The sequence below is a fragment of the Diabrotica virgifera genome, chromosome 8, assembly GCF_917563875.1.
Source record: "Diabrotica virgifera virgifera chromosome 8, PGI_DIABVI_V3a".
Lineage (NCBI taxonomy): Eukaryota > Metazoa > Arthropoda > Insecta > Coleoptera > Chrysomelidae > Diabrotica > Diabrotica virgifera.
In genome coordinates this window covers 49,408,599-49,423,400 of record NC_065450.1, presented here as the reverse complement: position 1 = coordinate 49,423,400, position 14,802 = coordinate 49,408,599, and the positions used below count along the sequence as shown (strand labels likewise).

General features: G+C 35.7%; 1 protein-coding gene across 1 annotated transcript in view; it reads right to left on the bottom strand.

Moving 5' to 3' along the window:
• LOC114338382 (serine/threonine-protein kinase SMG1) overlaps positions 1–14,802 on the bottom strand; it is a 213,284-nt gene that overhangs the window by 177,802 nt on the left and 20,680 nt on the right. Inside the window, exon 4 of the mRNA XM_050658765.1 lies at positions 8,259–10,812. Within this exon, the coding sequence (XP_050514722.1) occupies positions 8,259–10,812 (2,554 nt within the window). The remainder of the gene's footprint in view (positions 1–8,258; positions 10,813–14,802) is intronic.

Sequence of the window (14,802 nt, the reverse complement as noted above, 5' to 3'; positions counted from 1 at the left end):
AAAAGTACTTTCAAGACTATGGCATATGTACGTGTTTTATAATACTCTTGACTTGGAAGCAATAAATACATGGATTATTTATAAAGAAATAACTGGAAGTAAACTCAGTTTTCGTAAGTTTATTCTTCGGCTGTGTGAAGAATTATGGACATTGTCTCCCGAAATCTGGAACTACACCTAGCAACACCAGGTCTACCAACAACTATCACTGTTACTATCCAAAAACGAAAAAAATATCAGTTGAAAATATTTTGTAAAGGAAATCATACTTCCAATCATTGCCGTGGCTGTAACAAGGCAATGTGTGGCAAATATCAAAAACTGCAAACTGTATGGTGTTCCGAATGTTTTTGATAGGCAGCGAATGTGTTAAACAATGAAAGTAAAAAATAAAATCATATTCTACTGTCTAGAGTAGATTTAATTTCTGTAAACTGAGTTTTAATTTATTAAAGAACGTGGGGCCAAAATGATCCCTTCCGGCTTTCTAGGTAGGTATGCTAAGCCAGACTTTCTAGTGTTAAATGAGAAATATTTCGACGATGTAGAGACGATTCAAACGAATGGGACAATTGCAGCACTGAAAAACATTACTAAAACCGAGTTATAGCAGTTTAGTTACTTAAAAGCCGTGATGTGAGAGTGTAAAATAAGTACTACTTTGAAAAATACCACGAGGTAAATGATGATGAATACTTCGTATATAAAAACATAAAATTATTTAAAAAATGATAAGTTCTCCATACTCGGAGAGAGAATATACATGGTGTTTGGTAAAGAATAGACCATAGCTTAACCTCAGATTCCTGAGGTTAAAATAGGTCGATTTAAGCTAACTTACCTTAATACAGAAGTTGATAATAACCGAAATATTTCCTGACAGGCATGGGACAATAACACGAAATTTGGTAAGTGGTGCTGGTACTGTACACCCTACTAAATTATGTTAAACACACGTTTCAGGCTACTACCAGATGCGTACAACGGGGGAAAATGAATGGTTGACCCTTCCCAAATTCTACGCCACTGGCGGAATTTTTATTTTAGTGCAATTTTTTGATTCTCCAATACTTTCTATGTATATAACATACTCTTCATTCGTAACGATAAAGCCATTAGTTTTCGAGATATTTGAAGCTAAAAACGAAGGAGCATAATACCGTTGATTGATAAATATAGGAGGAAGATACGAAACCATGTGCATTATTTTGTTCCCTTTAAAATCTGCCTGTATAGTGGCGCGCCTAGCGTAAATTTGTTGAAGCTAGCCAAGAACAAACACTTATTCTACGTGGTCCGTATTCAAAATTTTAACGCACGGTCGCTATCATATTAATCTGTATTAATACCTGCTTTCTGCAAAAACGTTGAAAATATAAATTGACTATAGAGTTTTTTCACTAGTCTTGACCTCACAAGTAAATACTTTTCGAGTTATTTGCGCCTGAATATATTCATGTTTCAAAAAAAGTATGTTTCATGCGGAAATAAGGAAGTATTTCGCCAAAAAAAATATTCATAGCAAAAATACAGCTTATAAAAAAATGAAAAAAATGTTTTATATATGGCATATGAAGTCGTAGACTCAGTAAGAGCAGAGTTGTAGCTAATAAAAAGTAGGTTCTTATTCGTCAAATTCCAAATTGAATATTTCTACGTGAAATAACCAAAAAATTAAGCACTTTTCGAGGAAAAATCATCATAACTTTTTTAAATTGTTTAAAAACAGCTTTATTTTTTTAAGTTTCTAGTAAAAGTTGCACACAAAATAAAGTTGATCCCTTTTTTTGTAAACAAAATCTTAAATATCACCTCTTAATTAGCATCCCAGATGAAATTAATCAGACCTATGAATATGACCTTTACACTTTGGGATATTTCGTATCACTGATAATATTATAAAGTTATTTTGAAAAAAAAAGGCATTTTTCTTTCAAAACAAAAAAAATTACTGTAAAACTAAATTTTATGATAAAACTTACAGATCATGACAAGGCGAAAACGGCGGGTCCGTTGGGAAAAATATTCTCATGAGATTTTTTTGCACAATCACATTCGTGAGACATCCCAGAATAAGGTTCAAGAAGTCGCCCACGTGAAAAGTGGTTCAATTTTTTTAACAATTTTTTTTAATCAAATTGTAAAAAATCAATATTTTTGGCTCGGACATTTTTTTGTAGGTTTTTTTGGACCATTCTGGATAAAAAAAGGTCTCTTATTATTTTTCTCTAAAGTTGATCGTTTTCGAGTTATAAGCAATTTAAAATTAAAAAAAAACGAAAAATGGCGATTTTCAAGGCTTAATAACTCGGTTAAAAGCTACTATTATAAAAGTCAGAAAGTGACTAAATCAAAGTTTAATGTCCCCCCCCCCCCAACAAGATCCTGAAGAAATTTTTGTCATTATTTTATTACTAAGCTGTTATTTTTAAGTAATAATAATGAGCGCCATGCACGAGGTAGGCGGCCATAAATGTGAGTGCAAGTAAGATGCGCAATTGGACTGCCGGAGTGGCATCTCTCTCGCACTCAGCATTTACGGCCGGCAACCACGTTCATGACGCTCAATATTATTACTTAAAAATAACAGCTTAGTAATAAAATAATGACAAAAATTTCTTCAGGACCTTGTAGGGGGGGCATTAAACTTTGATTTAGTCACTTTCTGACTTTCATAATAATAAATTTTAACCGAGTTATTAAGCCTTGAAAATCGCCATTTTTCGTTTTTTTCAATTTTAAATTGTTTATAACTCAAAAACGATCAACTTTAGAGAAAAATTTTTAGAGACCTTTTTTATCCAGAATGGTCCAGAAAAACTACAAAAAAATTGTCCGGGCCAAAAATATAGATTTTTGCAATTTGATTAAAAACAATTATTGTTAAAAATAATTTGGCCCACTTTTCACGTGGGCGACTTCTTGAACCTTAGTCTGGGATGTCTCACGAATGTAATTATACAAAAAAATTTCATGTGAATATTTTTCCCAACGAACCCACCCTTTTCGCCTTGTCATAAGTAAAGTAACTTGTGAAGCGGTAACGATAATTTGATTTTATTCGTCTTGAGGGGCCAAACGAAAAACACAAACGACTTTTTTCTTTGATACATTTTAAATTGTGTTTTGTTGTGATTTATAGCATCTCTTTCGAATTAAAAATTTTACGCAAGTTCCCCTTCAGCGGGTGATTTTCACGATTTTTTAAAACTAGGTTTTACAAAAAAAGGACCAACTTTATTTTCAGCGTAACTTGCTTACTTTTAATGCTACAAACTTTTTTAAAAACAAAAATAAAGCTTTTTAAACACTTTAAAAAAGCTGCGATGAGTTTTCCCCGAAATGTACTTTATTTTTTTTGTTATTTCACGTTGAAACATTCGATTTGGAATTTGACGAATAAGAACTTACTTTTAATTAGCTACAACTCTGCTTATACTGAGTATAAAGATTTCATACAAACGCCATTTTTTAAAGTGAAAAAACTCTAGAACAAAACTTGCTTAGAATTAGTCAGTTTATCCTCTTGATAGCTACTAGATAGTATTAGACTTATTGCTAGCTACCTAGCCCTATACAAAGTGACTTTAGAAAGTCCACATCTACATTAGAAAACCTAGTGGATATTGAGTCATTCATGGGTTATTTGGATGTGATCATGTATGTTTGGCTTATGGCTATCTTTTATTATATAACGCGTACCATTTGGGGATTAGATATAAGAATTCTATTGAGTTGTTCAATTCAAGGAAATACATAATTTATTAATAATTTTCTATATAGACGAAACTTTCGAATCGAATAAATAACGTTCTTTTAGACTCAAAAATCCAATTAAACGGCATTCCTCAATGGTCTACTCTTAGTGTTGCACTTTTCCTTATTGCAATCAATCACATTGCTAAATCACTAAAACAAAAACAGTAATCATCAGTAAAACTCCAAAGAAGCACATTATACTACCGAAAATCTACCTAAAGAATTTGTTCTTCTTCTTTTTCTTTTATATAGGCAGTACTGCCTGTTTTTCTTCAACGGTGCCTTTCATTCTGTCCCTAAATTGTCATTCCATCTTTTCCTTGGGCGTCCTATACTTCTTCTGGCTATTCTTACTATCCTTGATTCAGACATCCTGCTTAAGCGTTGATTCCACTCTTCTTTTCTATTCTTTACCCAGGCATTTATATTGTCTACCCCACATATGCATTTGATTTCCTCACTTATTACCCTGTCCCGTAGTCCTTTTTCAGCAATCCTTCTTAAGATCTTCATTTCGTTGGTCTCCAGATGTCTTTGTGTTTTGCTTGTATCTGGTCTTGTTTCTGCAGTGTAAGTCATAAACTGGTCTAATAACTGACTCATATTATATTCTGGCCTTTGTTTCCACTCTTAGGTGTTTGTTTTTCCAAATTGTGTCGTTTAGGCATCCGGCCGTTCTACTGGCTTTAATTATTTGTTCTTTAACCTCTTCTTCGATATTGTTGTCGGGTGATAGATTAATTTATTATTAATCCAAGGTATTTGAAAGTCATTACTTGTTGTATAATTTGATTGTCCAATTTGCATTTTATTGATTCTGTGGATATTACTAAGTTTTTTGTTTTTTTAGGCTGATATTTTCATATTCATTTCTTTTGCGTTAATGTTGAACTCGTGCAGTATTCTTTGTAGGTCGACTTTGCACTCTGCTACTAACACGGTGTCATCAGCGCAACAGAGTGTTTTTATCTCTTTATCGCCCATTTTGTACCCTCTTTTTTTCTTCACTTGTTTTATTATTGCATCCAACTTTATTTTAAACAGTATGGAGGGTTTAGTGAATCTCCTTGCCTGATTCCTGTGTTTGCTTCTATGGGTTCTGTTATTCATTGACTTTCATTTCTATTTTATTTCTTACATGTATGTTTTCTATCAGTTTTATGATATCCAGTGGTAAATTTTTGTTATATAGTAGGTGTATCGTATCTTTTAATTGTATTCTATCAAACGCTTTCTCTAGGTCTATGAAACAGAAAAAGGCTGGCTTATTATATTCTAATGATTTCTCCGCTGTTTGCCTTATTACAAAAACTGCATCGTTACATGATCTTCCACTTCTAAATCCTTGTTGTTGAACCGATATATTTAAGCACCATTATTTTCTCCATCAGTATTTTTGTTGTGAGTTTCAGTATAATAGTGCTCAGTAAATTTATCCCTCTATATTTACTGTGGTCTGCCCTATCACCGTTCGTAAATAACGCTATCATTTGAGTGGTTCTCCATTCTTGACGTAAGACAATATACACTCACTCCGACTGTCAGCTTAAACGGCCTCAACTTAATGAAAAATATCTCCCATAAAAAATGGGATGGCGACTTCCAAACTCTTATGACTGTTCACTGAAAGTTGGATTTCTACCTGAGATACAATATGATAAAGTGTTACGTTTGGCTTTTTCTCTTGTATGGAATGAAAGCATGGATATTAAAGGCCGGCTCCATTAAACAAACTTGAAGTCTTTGAAATGAGGTGCCTGCACCGAATGCTTAAAATATCATGGACATGAACGACCTGAGACATAGTCTCAGCATCCGTTATGGCTTGCAAATTGTAGAAGCCTCGGAGGTGTTACCAGAGAAGGTTCCCATTATTTTTAAAATGGTAGGATATAGAGTAACATCTTTTGATGTTGTTTTATGTGCTATTAGATTGAAAACTTAGTTTTTTTTATCATGGACATATTTAGGGACATATTACGAGGAGAACGATATACGGCAACTGGTAATCAAAGGAAAGATAGAGGGTAAGAGAGGTCTAGGAAAAGATGTCATGGCTGCGTAATGTTCGCCGAATGATATTAATGAAATTACTCTTAATAGAATAATGTAGGTAATCCTGACTATCTAATATCTCACCTGACGATACAATCCACGGTGGACGCCTACGCAGAAATACAAGGCACCTTTAAGAAGTAAAGTTAATAATAAATAATTCAATAAGTATACTTAGTCACGATTTTCCCCCTAACTCGGAAAATATCGACCGCATGAAAAAACTTGTAAGAAATTGTAGGAAATCGCAACAACTTAAGTCCTTACCATTTTTTCGAAGAGTTTAAAGTGGCCGAGCGGTTTACTTAGTCAATTTTATATTAAGTAAATACCGTTGCAATATCTCCAAACAAAATATACAATCATCAGAAGAGACTGTAATTAACGAAAATACCTACCTAATTTTTTATCAAGATTATGAGGCAAATAAGATAAATGTACAATATCTAAAATCACCCAGTGAGTATTTTTCTCGTTAAATAATTTTTTTATTTGGAATATTCAATGATTTCTTTCAAGAATTCAAATTAAAAGACAAATTACAACTACAATTCTTGTTAATTTAAAAACGAGTTTAGAAAGTAATAGGTGCTAACTTCAATAATTATTTTAAAGATTGTCATGCTCATGCCACTATTATCGTTGAATAGTTGAATGATAACTCAAATATAAATGAATGAAAAGAAATAAATACGTTCTATTATAATCCAGTCGGCCGACCCCAAATTCCGATAACCAAAGCTACCTGAATACGTCTCATCGTTGTCTCAGGTAAATTCAATCTCGCACCTAGAAAGCTGCTAACGCCATCTATTTCTAAAACCACTGGTGTCGTACATAAACGCTCGTTTAGTTTCGTATCTTCTCCCCTATATTTATTAATCAATGATAATACATTAATCAAAATAAATGTGCCTTTTCATTTTTAATTTCAAATATCTCGAAGATTATGGCCCACAGATCTTCGCTGAAACTGAGGTGAAACCGCTGGGTGATGTACCTCATAACGCCATTTTAGTGTACAATACTATAGTTGATATAAGTTATTCTACTTGTTATCAAATTAACTCATAGAATATGTAATTCTGATTGTTAATAAATGCTTACAAAAAAAAAAAATATCTCGAAAACTAATGACTTTATCGTTACGAATGAAGAGTATATTATTTGCATAGAAAGTATAGAATCTAAAAATTATGCTAAAATAGCAGTTTCATCAGTGCCGTAGAATTTGAGAAGGGTCAACCATTCACTTTCCCCTGTCGTACGTCTCTGGTATTAACCAGAAACGTTTATTTAACATAATTTAGTAGAGTGTACAGTACCTACACTTTCTGATAAAGTATCATACGGATATGTCAAATAGTTTTGTACTACCGGGCACACATATTTCTTAAAGTTTTAAATAAAGAATAAATTATTAAAAAAAAGAATACTTTAAAATAATTTGACATATCCGTGTCATACTTGGCAGAAAGTGTAGGCACTGTACACCCTACTAAATTATGTTAAATAATCGTTTCTGACTACTACCAGAGGCGTACGACAGGGGAAAGTGAATGGTTGACCCTTCCCAAATTCGACACCACTGATGAAACTGCTATTTTAGCATAATTTTTAGATTCTCTAATACTTTCTATGCAAATAATATACTCTTCATTTGTAACGATAAGTCATTAGTTTTCCAGATACTTGAAGTTAAAAATGAAAAGGTACACTTATTGTGATTAATGTATTATGCTCCTTTGTTTTTAGTTTCAAATATCTCGAAAACTAATGGTTTTATCGTTACGAATTAAGAGTATGTTATTTACATAGAAAGTATCGGAGAATAAAAAAATTGCACTAAAATAGAAATTCCGCCAGTGGCGTAGAATTTGGGAAGGGTTAATGATTCTAGTTCCCCCGTCGTACGCCTCTGGTAGTAGCCAGAAACGTTTGTTTAACATAATTTAGTAGGGTGTACAGTACCAGCACCACTTACCAAATTTCGTGCTGTTGTCCCCAATAAATAAAATAAAAGTTTAAGTTTGACACCCTGTATTTCGGTTATTATCAACTTTTGTGCTAAGGTAAGTTAGCTTAAATCGACCTATTTTATCCTCAGGAATCTAAAGTTAAGCTATGGCCCATTCTTTACCAATCACCCTGTATATTGATGGTGCAGAATGGAAACTTCTATGTCAAAAACCTCAGTTTTTCAGGAGGAAGAAGTAACTCTCTAAAATTCCCGAAAAACTGAGGTTTTTGACATAGAAGGTTTTCATTTCCATAGAAATGTCATTTCTAATTGTATTAAGAAATCAATTGCTGTGAAATAATTGGCCCAGAAGCTATTTTAGGGAGTTATTTCTTCCTCTTGAAAAACTGAGGTTTTTGACATAGAAGGTTTCCATTCTGCACCATCGAATATACTGATTAAAAATTGAAATTTCAAAACTTACTTGGGCAATAGTTTCTGGGTCCTGTTTACTCAAAGTATCCACCATTGTTTTAAAACAAATTTGTAAACTATTATTGTTACTAATTGGTTCTTCATTATCATCGCTATCATAGTTGTCGTCTTCTTCGTTGAGTTCGTTTTCGTCTCCAGAATCGTTATTCTGCGATAAACAGTCTTTTGGTAAAGTTATTTCCGAAAAATCAAACTTCAATCCCCCTTCTAAAGCACCCACAACGGCAGGGAAAGTAATCAGATGAGGAGCATCTTCAGCAACTCTGCACAGCAGATCCGATACTCTAAGTCTAACGTAACTCTCTGGATGGTTGAGTCTTGAAAATAGTTGAGGAATAATAACTTTCCATGGATGAGTTGGTGTGGTTTGTAAACCTTCTTCAAGAATATTTTGCAACTCCAAAGCATATTTGACAATCAATCGCAAGAGTCTTAATGTAACTGTTATCGTGTTACACTCTGTATTCTTTGTAACATTTTCTGACTGTAGTACTAGTTGTAAGTATTTGAAGTACGCTTCTGCACTAAGAGCATAATAATGATAGATTCTTTTCTGAGTGCTCTTCCAAATTTGTATTAGACTTTGGAGCTGGTGTTCAACTGCATCCTCCAAAATTCCGACACACTGTAATTGCGACTGGATCATCTCTGAAGTTTTGATTTCGTTAGAATCAATATCTTCTTCGTCTATGATGTTCCTTGTTTGTGACAGTATTATAAATATTTTGTTTAGATCTTCTTCTGGTGTATCTGGTGGTAGTAACTTTTTAATTTCTAAACAGTGCTCTTCGCTCAAATTATTTTTAATATCTGAACTGTGGTCGACTATTTTCTTGCCCCAGCGATAACACCAGGTGCCAAAAGCGTTCCAACTTTTGGCAAGGCTGCCGTAGTGATGAACGCTGAATTGAAGAAGTTTGCCAATAGCGATTTCGTTTAGAGGAATGATGTTGGTATTATGAGATTCCACCATTCCGATTTCAGGTAACACCAGGACAAGCTTTCCTAGAGGGCTATTCATTTCAGTGAGAGAAACGCCTTCATTAGTTTGCAACCAACTTGACAATTTGAGCAAGATTTTACTACTTATTTTTCTGAGCTCATTGATTCCGAACAGCTCTGCATATTTCGATATGGCTGTAGATGCTGCTGCACATAGGTTGAAAGTCTGCTGATGGTTCTGCTCGTAGGAATAAGACAGTTTAATAACTTCAAAAACAGCTCTAGCGACATCTACAGTCCAAACATTTATATCTTGAATTTTATGCATAAAAGTATTCGTAATATCTACGATGTTTAACTCCCCTGCCATGACTAGATCTTTGTCATTGAAAAATTTATGGATCTGTTTGATAGCCATTTGGAAGTTTTTCTCTTTCCTGGATCTCTTTATAATATCCAGTCGTAGGTTGCTGCAAAATACATTGAAGCCTTGATTTTGGACTCTTCCAAAGTATTCCGACCACCAGAGGATTTTCCTCAATACGCTAGAATCAATCTTGTGGATTTCGTTTTCAAAAGATTCGGAAACTAAAAAGACTGTGTGTGCCAAATTGCCCTGTGCGATATTCTTCAAGCCGTTTCCAACATAATGTAATAGAGAGAAATTTTGCAGAAATTCTGAAGGAGCCAAATGTAAATGATCTTCGATGTTATTTTGGATATTGGACATAATCGAATCTATTTCTGGAATATAATTTTGATCCTTTCTGAGGGCTAATTTGACTGCAACGTTATATAAGTTACTTTCTGTCGTGCATACATTTTCGTATATGCTCCAGGTGTCTTTACTTTTAAAACTCCAAGTGCTTAATTCCTCAAAAGCTAAATTTTGAGATTCCATATCGAACAGTATCTTGTTCGTTTCCCAATCAGTCACATTAAACCAATACTTTCTTCCATTTTCAACATTATCCTGAGCAGTGTGCCACTCAAACAAATCGATCCAGTTGCTCATTTCTTTGTAGCAAACAATAATCTGGTCGAGAATAAAATTGTGTATATCACTATCTAATTTGTTGCCATCGTCTGATTCATCGGAAGTGTTTTGTTCTTGAAGAATTCTTTTATAACCTTCCACGGCGGTTTCATACTTCTTAGAACACTGTTCAGAGGCACATTTCATCCAAGGATATCGTTTCCCCACGACGGTTTTACACCAAGAATAGAGTCCATAGAGAGCTTCGGGTTCTTTGAGATGCAGCATCGTTAGTGTTACTATCATTGCTACTCTTTCAAATTCAATAGTGCTCACTCTGCCCAGACTCACGCATTCTTTCAGAAAACAAAGTCCGTTTCTAAGTGCGATATTGATTTCACCGCAATGTAGTGCCACGTGCATCAGTACTATACGAATTCTACAGAACCATTCATGGCAGGTGTTTGTGTTAGCGATAAAGAAAGATCGAACTACTTTGGAAGCAGGCGGCATGGATATTGCGCAGCCCTCCGAAGCATTGTAAATGGCCTTTTCTAAATTTTCTACGAATCTTAGTAGCATTCTAACTCTGTTTCCGTCACTGCGAACTGTAGACTCTGGTAATCTGAAAAGTCAAATAAAACGATATAAAAAATTTAAATAAACAAATCGACAATTTTTATGGGAGACTATGGTAGAAATGGGAGCACCTGGAAAGCTAGTTCGATTAGCTAAGATGAGCACGGAGAACGCTTCCGCACGAATCAGAATTGGCAGCACCACGTCGGAGGAATTCCTCATTGACACCGGACTCAGACAAGGAGATTCTCTCGCCCCCCTGCTGTTTAACTTCGTACTGGAACATGCAGTAAGGAAAGCTCAGCCACAACTGACAAACGAATTTGCCGCCCAAGGATCAAAAATACTATTAGCCTTTGCGGATGACGTGGACACAATTGCACAATCCACCAGAGATGCAAAAGAAGTTTTCACCCTATTCGAGAACGGAGCCAAGGAAGTTGGTCTTAAGGTCAACGAGGACAAGACCAAGTACATGGTGGTTACGAAGAACCCAAGACCAAGGGTTAGACAAAACGTAACAATTAATGAATACAATTTTGAAGTCGTCAAAGAATTTAAGTACCTGGGAGCGATCATAACATCTGAAAATAACTATGAAAAGGACGTGGCAGCCAGGATCATTGCAGGAAACAGTACATATTACTCATTAAGGACCCTACTTAAATCAAAAATACTCTCAAGACCAGCAAAAATAAGAGTATATAAGACAATAATTCGTCCCACAATAACGTATGGAAGCGAAACATGGACTCTGAATCAGCGGGAAACAACAAAATTACTGGTACTTGAAAGAAAGATACTGCGGACTATCTATGGGCCTTGCAGAGAAGAGACAACAGGAGAATGGAGAAGAAGACACAATGATGAACTCCAGACAATATACGGAGATGAAAACATAGTACGCTACATTAAAGCAAACAGAATACGATGGGCGGGTCACGTACTAAGATCAAGTGACGAAAGACTTCTAAACGCCACATTCTGGGAAAGGCCCGATGGAAAAAGGTCAGTTGGTCGCCCAAGAAAGAGATGGAAGGACGCAGTAGCCAGTGATCTACGCAAAATGTGAGTACAGCAATGGGAAATAGCTGCTCAGGACCGACAACAATGGAGGGAAATAGCAAACGCGGCCAAGACTCACATAGAGTTGTAGAGCCAAATGATGATGATGACAATTTTTATTATACAGGGTGGGGTGGGCATAAGTCAGTTGGCACCAGGAAACGACGCATAAGCTAATACCACCGCTCTCTCCAGCGCTCAGCATGCATTACTTAGCAACACGTCCGGTTGGGTATAAGTCAGTACTATGCTAGTACACACAAGTCACAAAAATTCAGTACACAAAAAATGGGCCCAAATGTTCGAACATTGTAAGGTCCAAGACAGGCGAATTACTTACTACACCAGATGACCAAGTAGATAGATAGAAAGAGCATTTTCAGGAGATGCTAGTAACGCTCAGGCATAACGCAGATAACATTGTCGAAAACCCGCAGAATATACGCTTGCATAATATCTTGCGAGTCCCCTTCCAAAACGGAGTTAATAACAGCTATCAAATCTCTGAGAAATAAGGGGTCCCCGGGAATCGATAATATTGCTGCCGAAATACTTAAAACTGATCCGCATCTAACCGCTGAACTTTTGCTCCCCATAATCCGAGAGGTATGGGAAACAAACCGCATTCCAGCGGAATGGAAAAAAGTTAACATTATTAATTTTCCAAGAAAGGGCAACCTCACACTGCAAAAATTGGAGAGGAATAACGTTGGGATCAATGGGATCAACAGTGACGAATTTGACGTACTTACTGGAGCCAGACAGGGATGGGTGCTTTCTCCGTTTCTTATAGACCTGGATCCCGCGTACCAAAAAAAAGTTGATTAATAGCAAGCTGAAAATTTGTTAATAGCTTAACGGTGTCTAGTCGGACAAACTTTGATGTATGGGAACACTGGAACAGGGGAAGTTTTAATTGTGAAACAGGTTAAAAATTTGGAACATCAGACTACGAAAACGTTCCATGTATTTTGTCGGACAGAACTTCCAATTGATTTTTTACCATTTTATTAAACTCTCATGCAAAAATCAGACTGGTATTTATCACCAACTGGGCAATTTTAATGAGTGGAACATGAAGAACATGTCAAATGACAGGAATCATGTTGGTTAGTAATAGCAGTCTGATTTTTGCATGAGAGTTTAATGAAAAGGTAACAAATCAATTGGATGTTCTGTCCGACAAAATACATGGGACGTTTTCGTAATCTGACGTTCCAAATTTTTAAACTGTTCCACAATTAAAACTTCCCCTGTTCCAATGTTCCGTACATCAAAGTTTGTCCGACTAGAGACCGTTAAGCTATTATCAAATTTTCAGCTTGCTATTAATCAACTTTTTTTTGATACGCTGGATCCATGCCTATTATTAACATAGCTATAGACTATGTCGTCTCCAAACTAGTCTCCGACACAAGAGGTATACAATGGACATTAACTACACGCCTAAGCGATCTAGAATACGCCGACGATATCTGCCTATTACGACAAAGGTTCCAAGATGTGGCTGACCAGTTGGAAACACTTTCCACTGAAGCCAATTAAATAGGTTTGAAAACCAATATTAGTAAAACCAAGTCCATGAAAATGGAACAACACCCTATTCACCCTAACATTTATTATCAACTTTATGATATCGTAATTTATCGATTTATCGAAAATGTGGAAAACTTTACGTATCTTGGAAGTGTCATAACAGAAAATGGAGATACCGAAGACGATATTCGTATGAGGATATGAAAAGCTCAACAAGCATTCAGCATGCTCAAACCTGTTTGGATGTTTGGCGAGTATATTACAAGGTGATATACTACAATCCATCCACACATTCATTCCTGAAATTACAATTCATTCATAAGTATTATTTTCAAATTTTCGTGAAGCTTTAGGCAGGATTTGCTTCTATTACATAGTTATTATTCTCTTTTATTTGACCCTGTCAAACTCATTTTTCAGTTTTGCAATTAAGATAAGACGTACCTATACCTGAGAGATTAGAGCTAGTAGAAACTAAAACAATTGGCTTCCAGCGTTAGTTGAAGTTATATTGTTACACATTGGCGCCCATAGTTTCTGGTGTACGAGGTCTGGCTATTAAATATCGAGACTTCTTATGAAAAAGAGTTTTATTTTAAAAATTATTCTACAATCGAATGCTCTCCTTCAATATATTCCCCTTCCCTCGCCACACACCGTTCCATTCGTTTTTTCCATTGGTCCAAGCAATGCTGGAAGTCTTCTTTTGTTAGAGCTTTTAGGAGCTCCGCCGTTTTTCGCTTCACCTCTTCCATCGACTGGAACCGGATTCCTTTTAAGGCAGACTTGATCTTCGGAAATAGGAAAAAGTCACAGGGTGCTACATCAGGCGAGTACGGCGGGGTGTTCGAGCACTGGAATGCCTCTAGCAGCTAAATAACGCTTCACAGACAGCGCGTTATGGGCAGGTGCGTTGTCCCGGTGCAAGATCCACGACTTGTTTTTCCACAACTCCGGCCGTTTCTTACGAACTCAAATAGTAAGTTTGGTTTACAGTTTGACCCTCTGGAACCCATTCAGTCATCACGATGCCGTTAATGTCGAAAAAAAAAAACGATTAGCATGGCTTTAAATTTTGATTTCGACATCCTGGCTTTTTTAATTCTTGGCGATGCAGGAGTTTTCCAGTGCATGGATTGTCACTTAGTTTCAACATCGTATTTGAATATCCAGGTTTCATCGCAAGTGATAATGTTTTCCATTAATTCAGGCTCTTCATGTAACCTCTCAAGAAAATCTGAGCAGATCTGTTGACGGACGAGCTTTTGGTCAGGGGTCCAATTTTTTGGGACCAACTTCGCACAGACTTTCTTCATGTTCAATTCGTCATGTAAAATTGTTCTGACAGTTTCTTTATCGGCGTTTACAGTCTCAGCAATCATCCCAATGCTCATACGACGATCTCCGCGCACAAATTCATTTATTTTGGTCACTG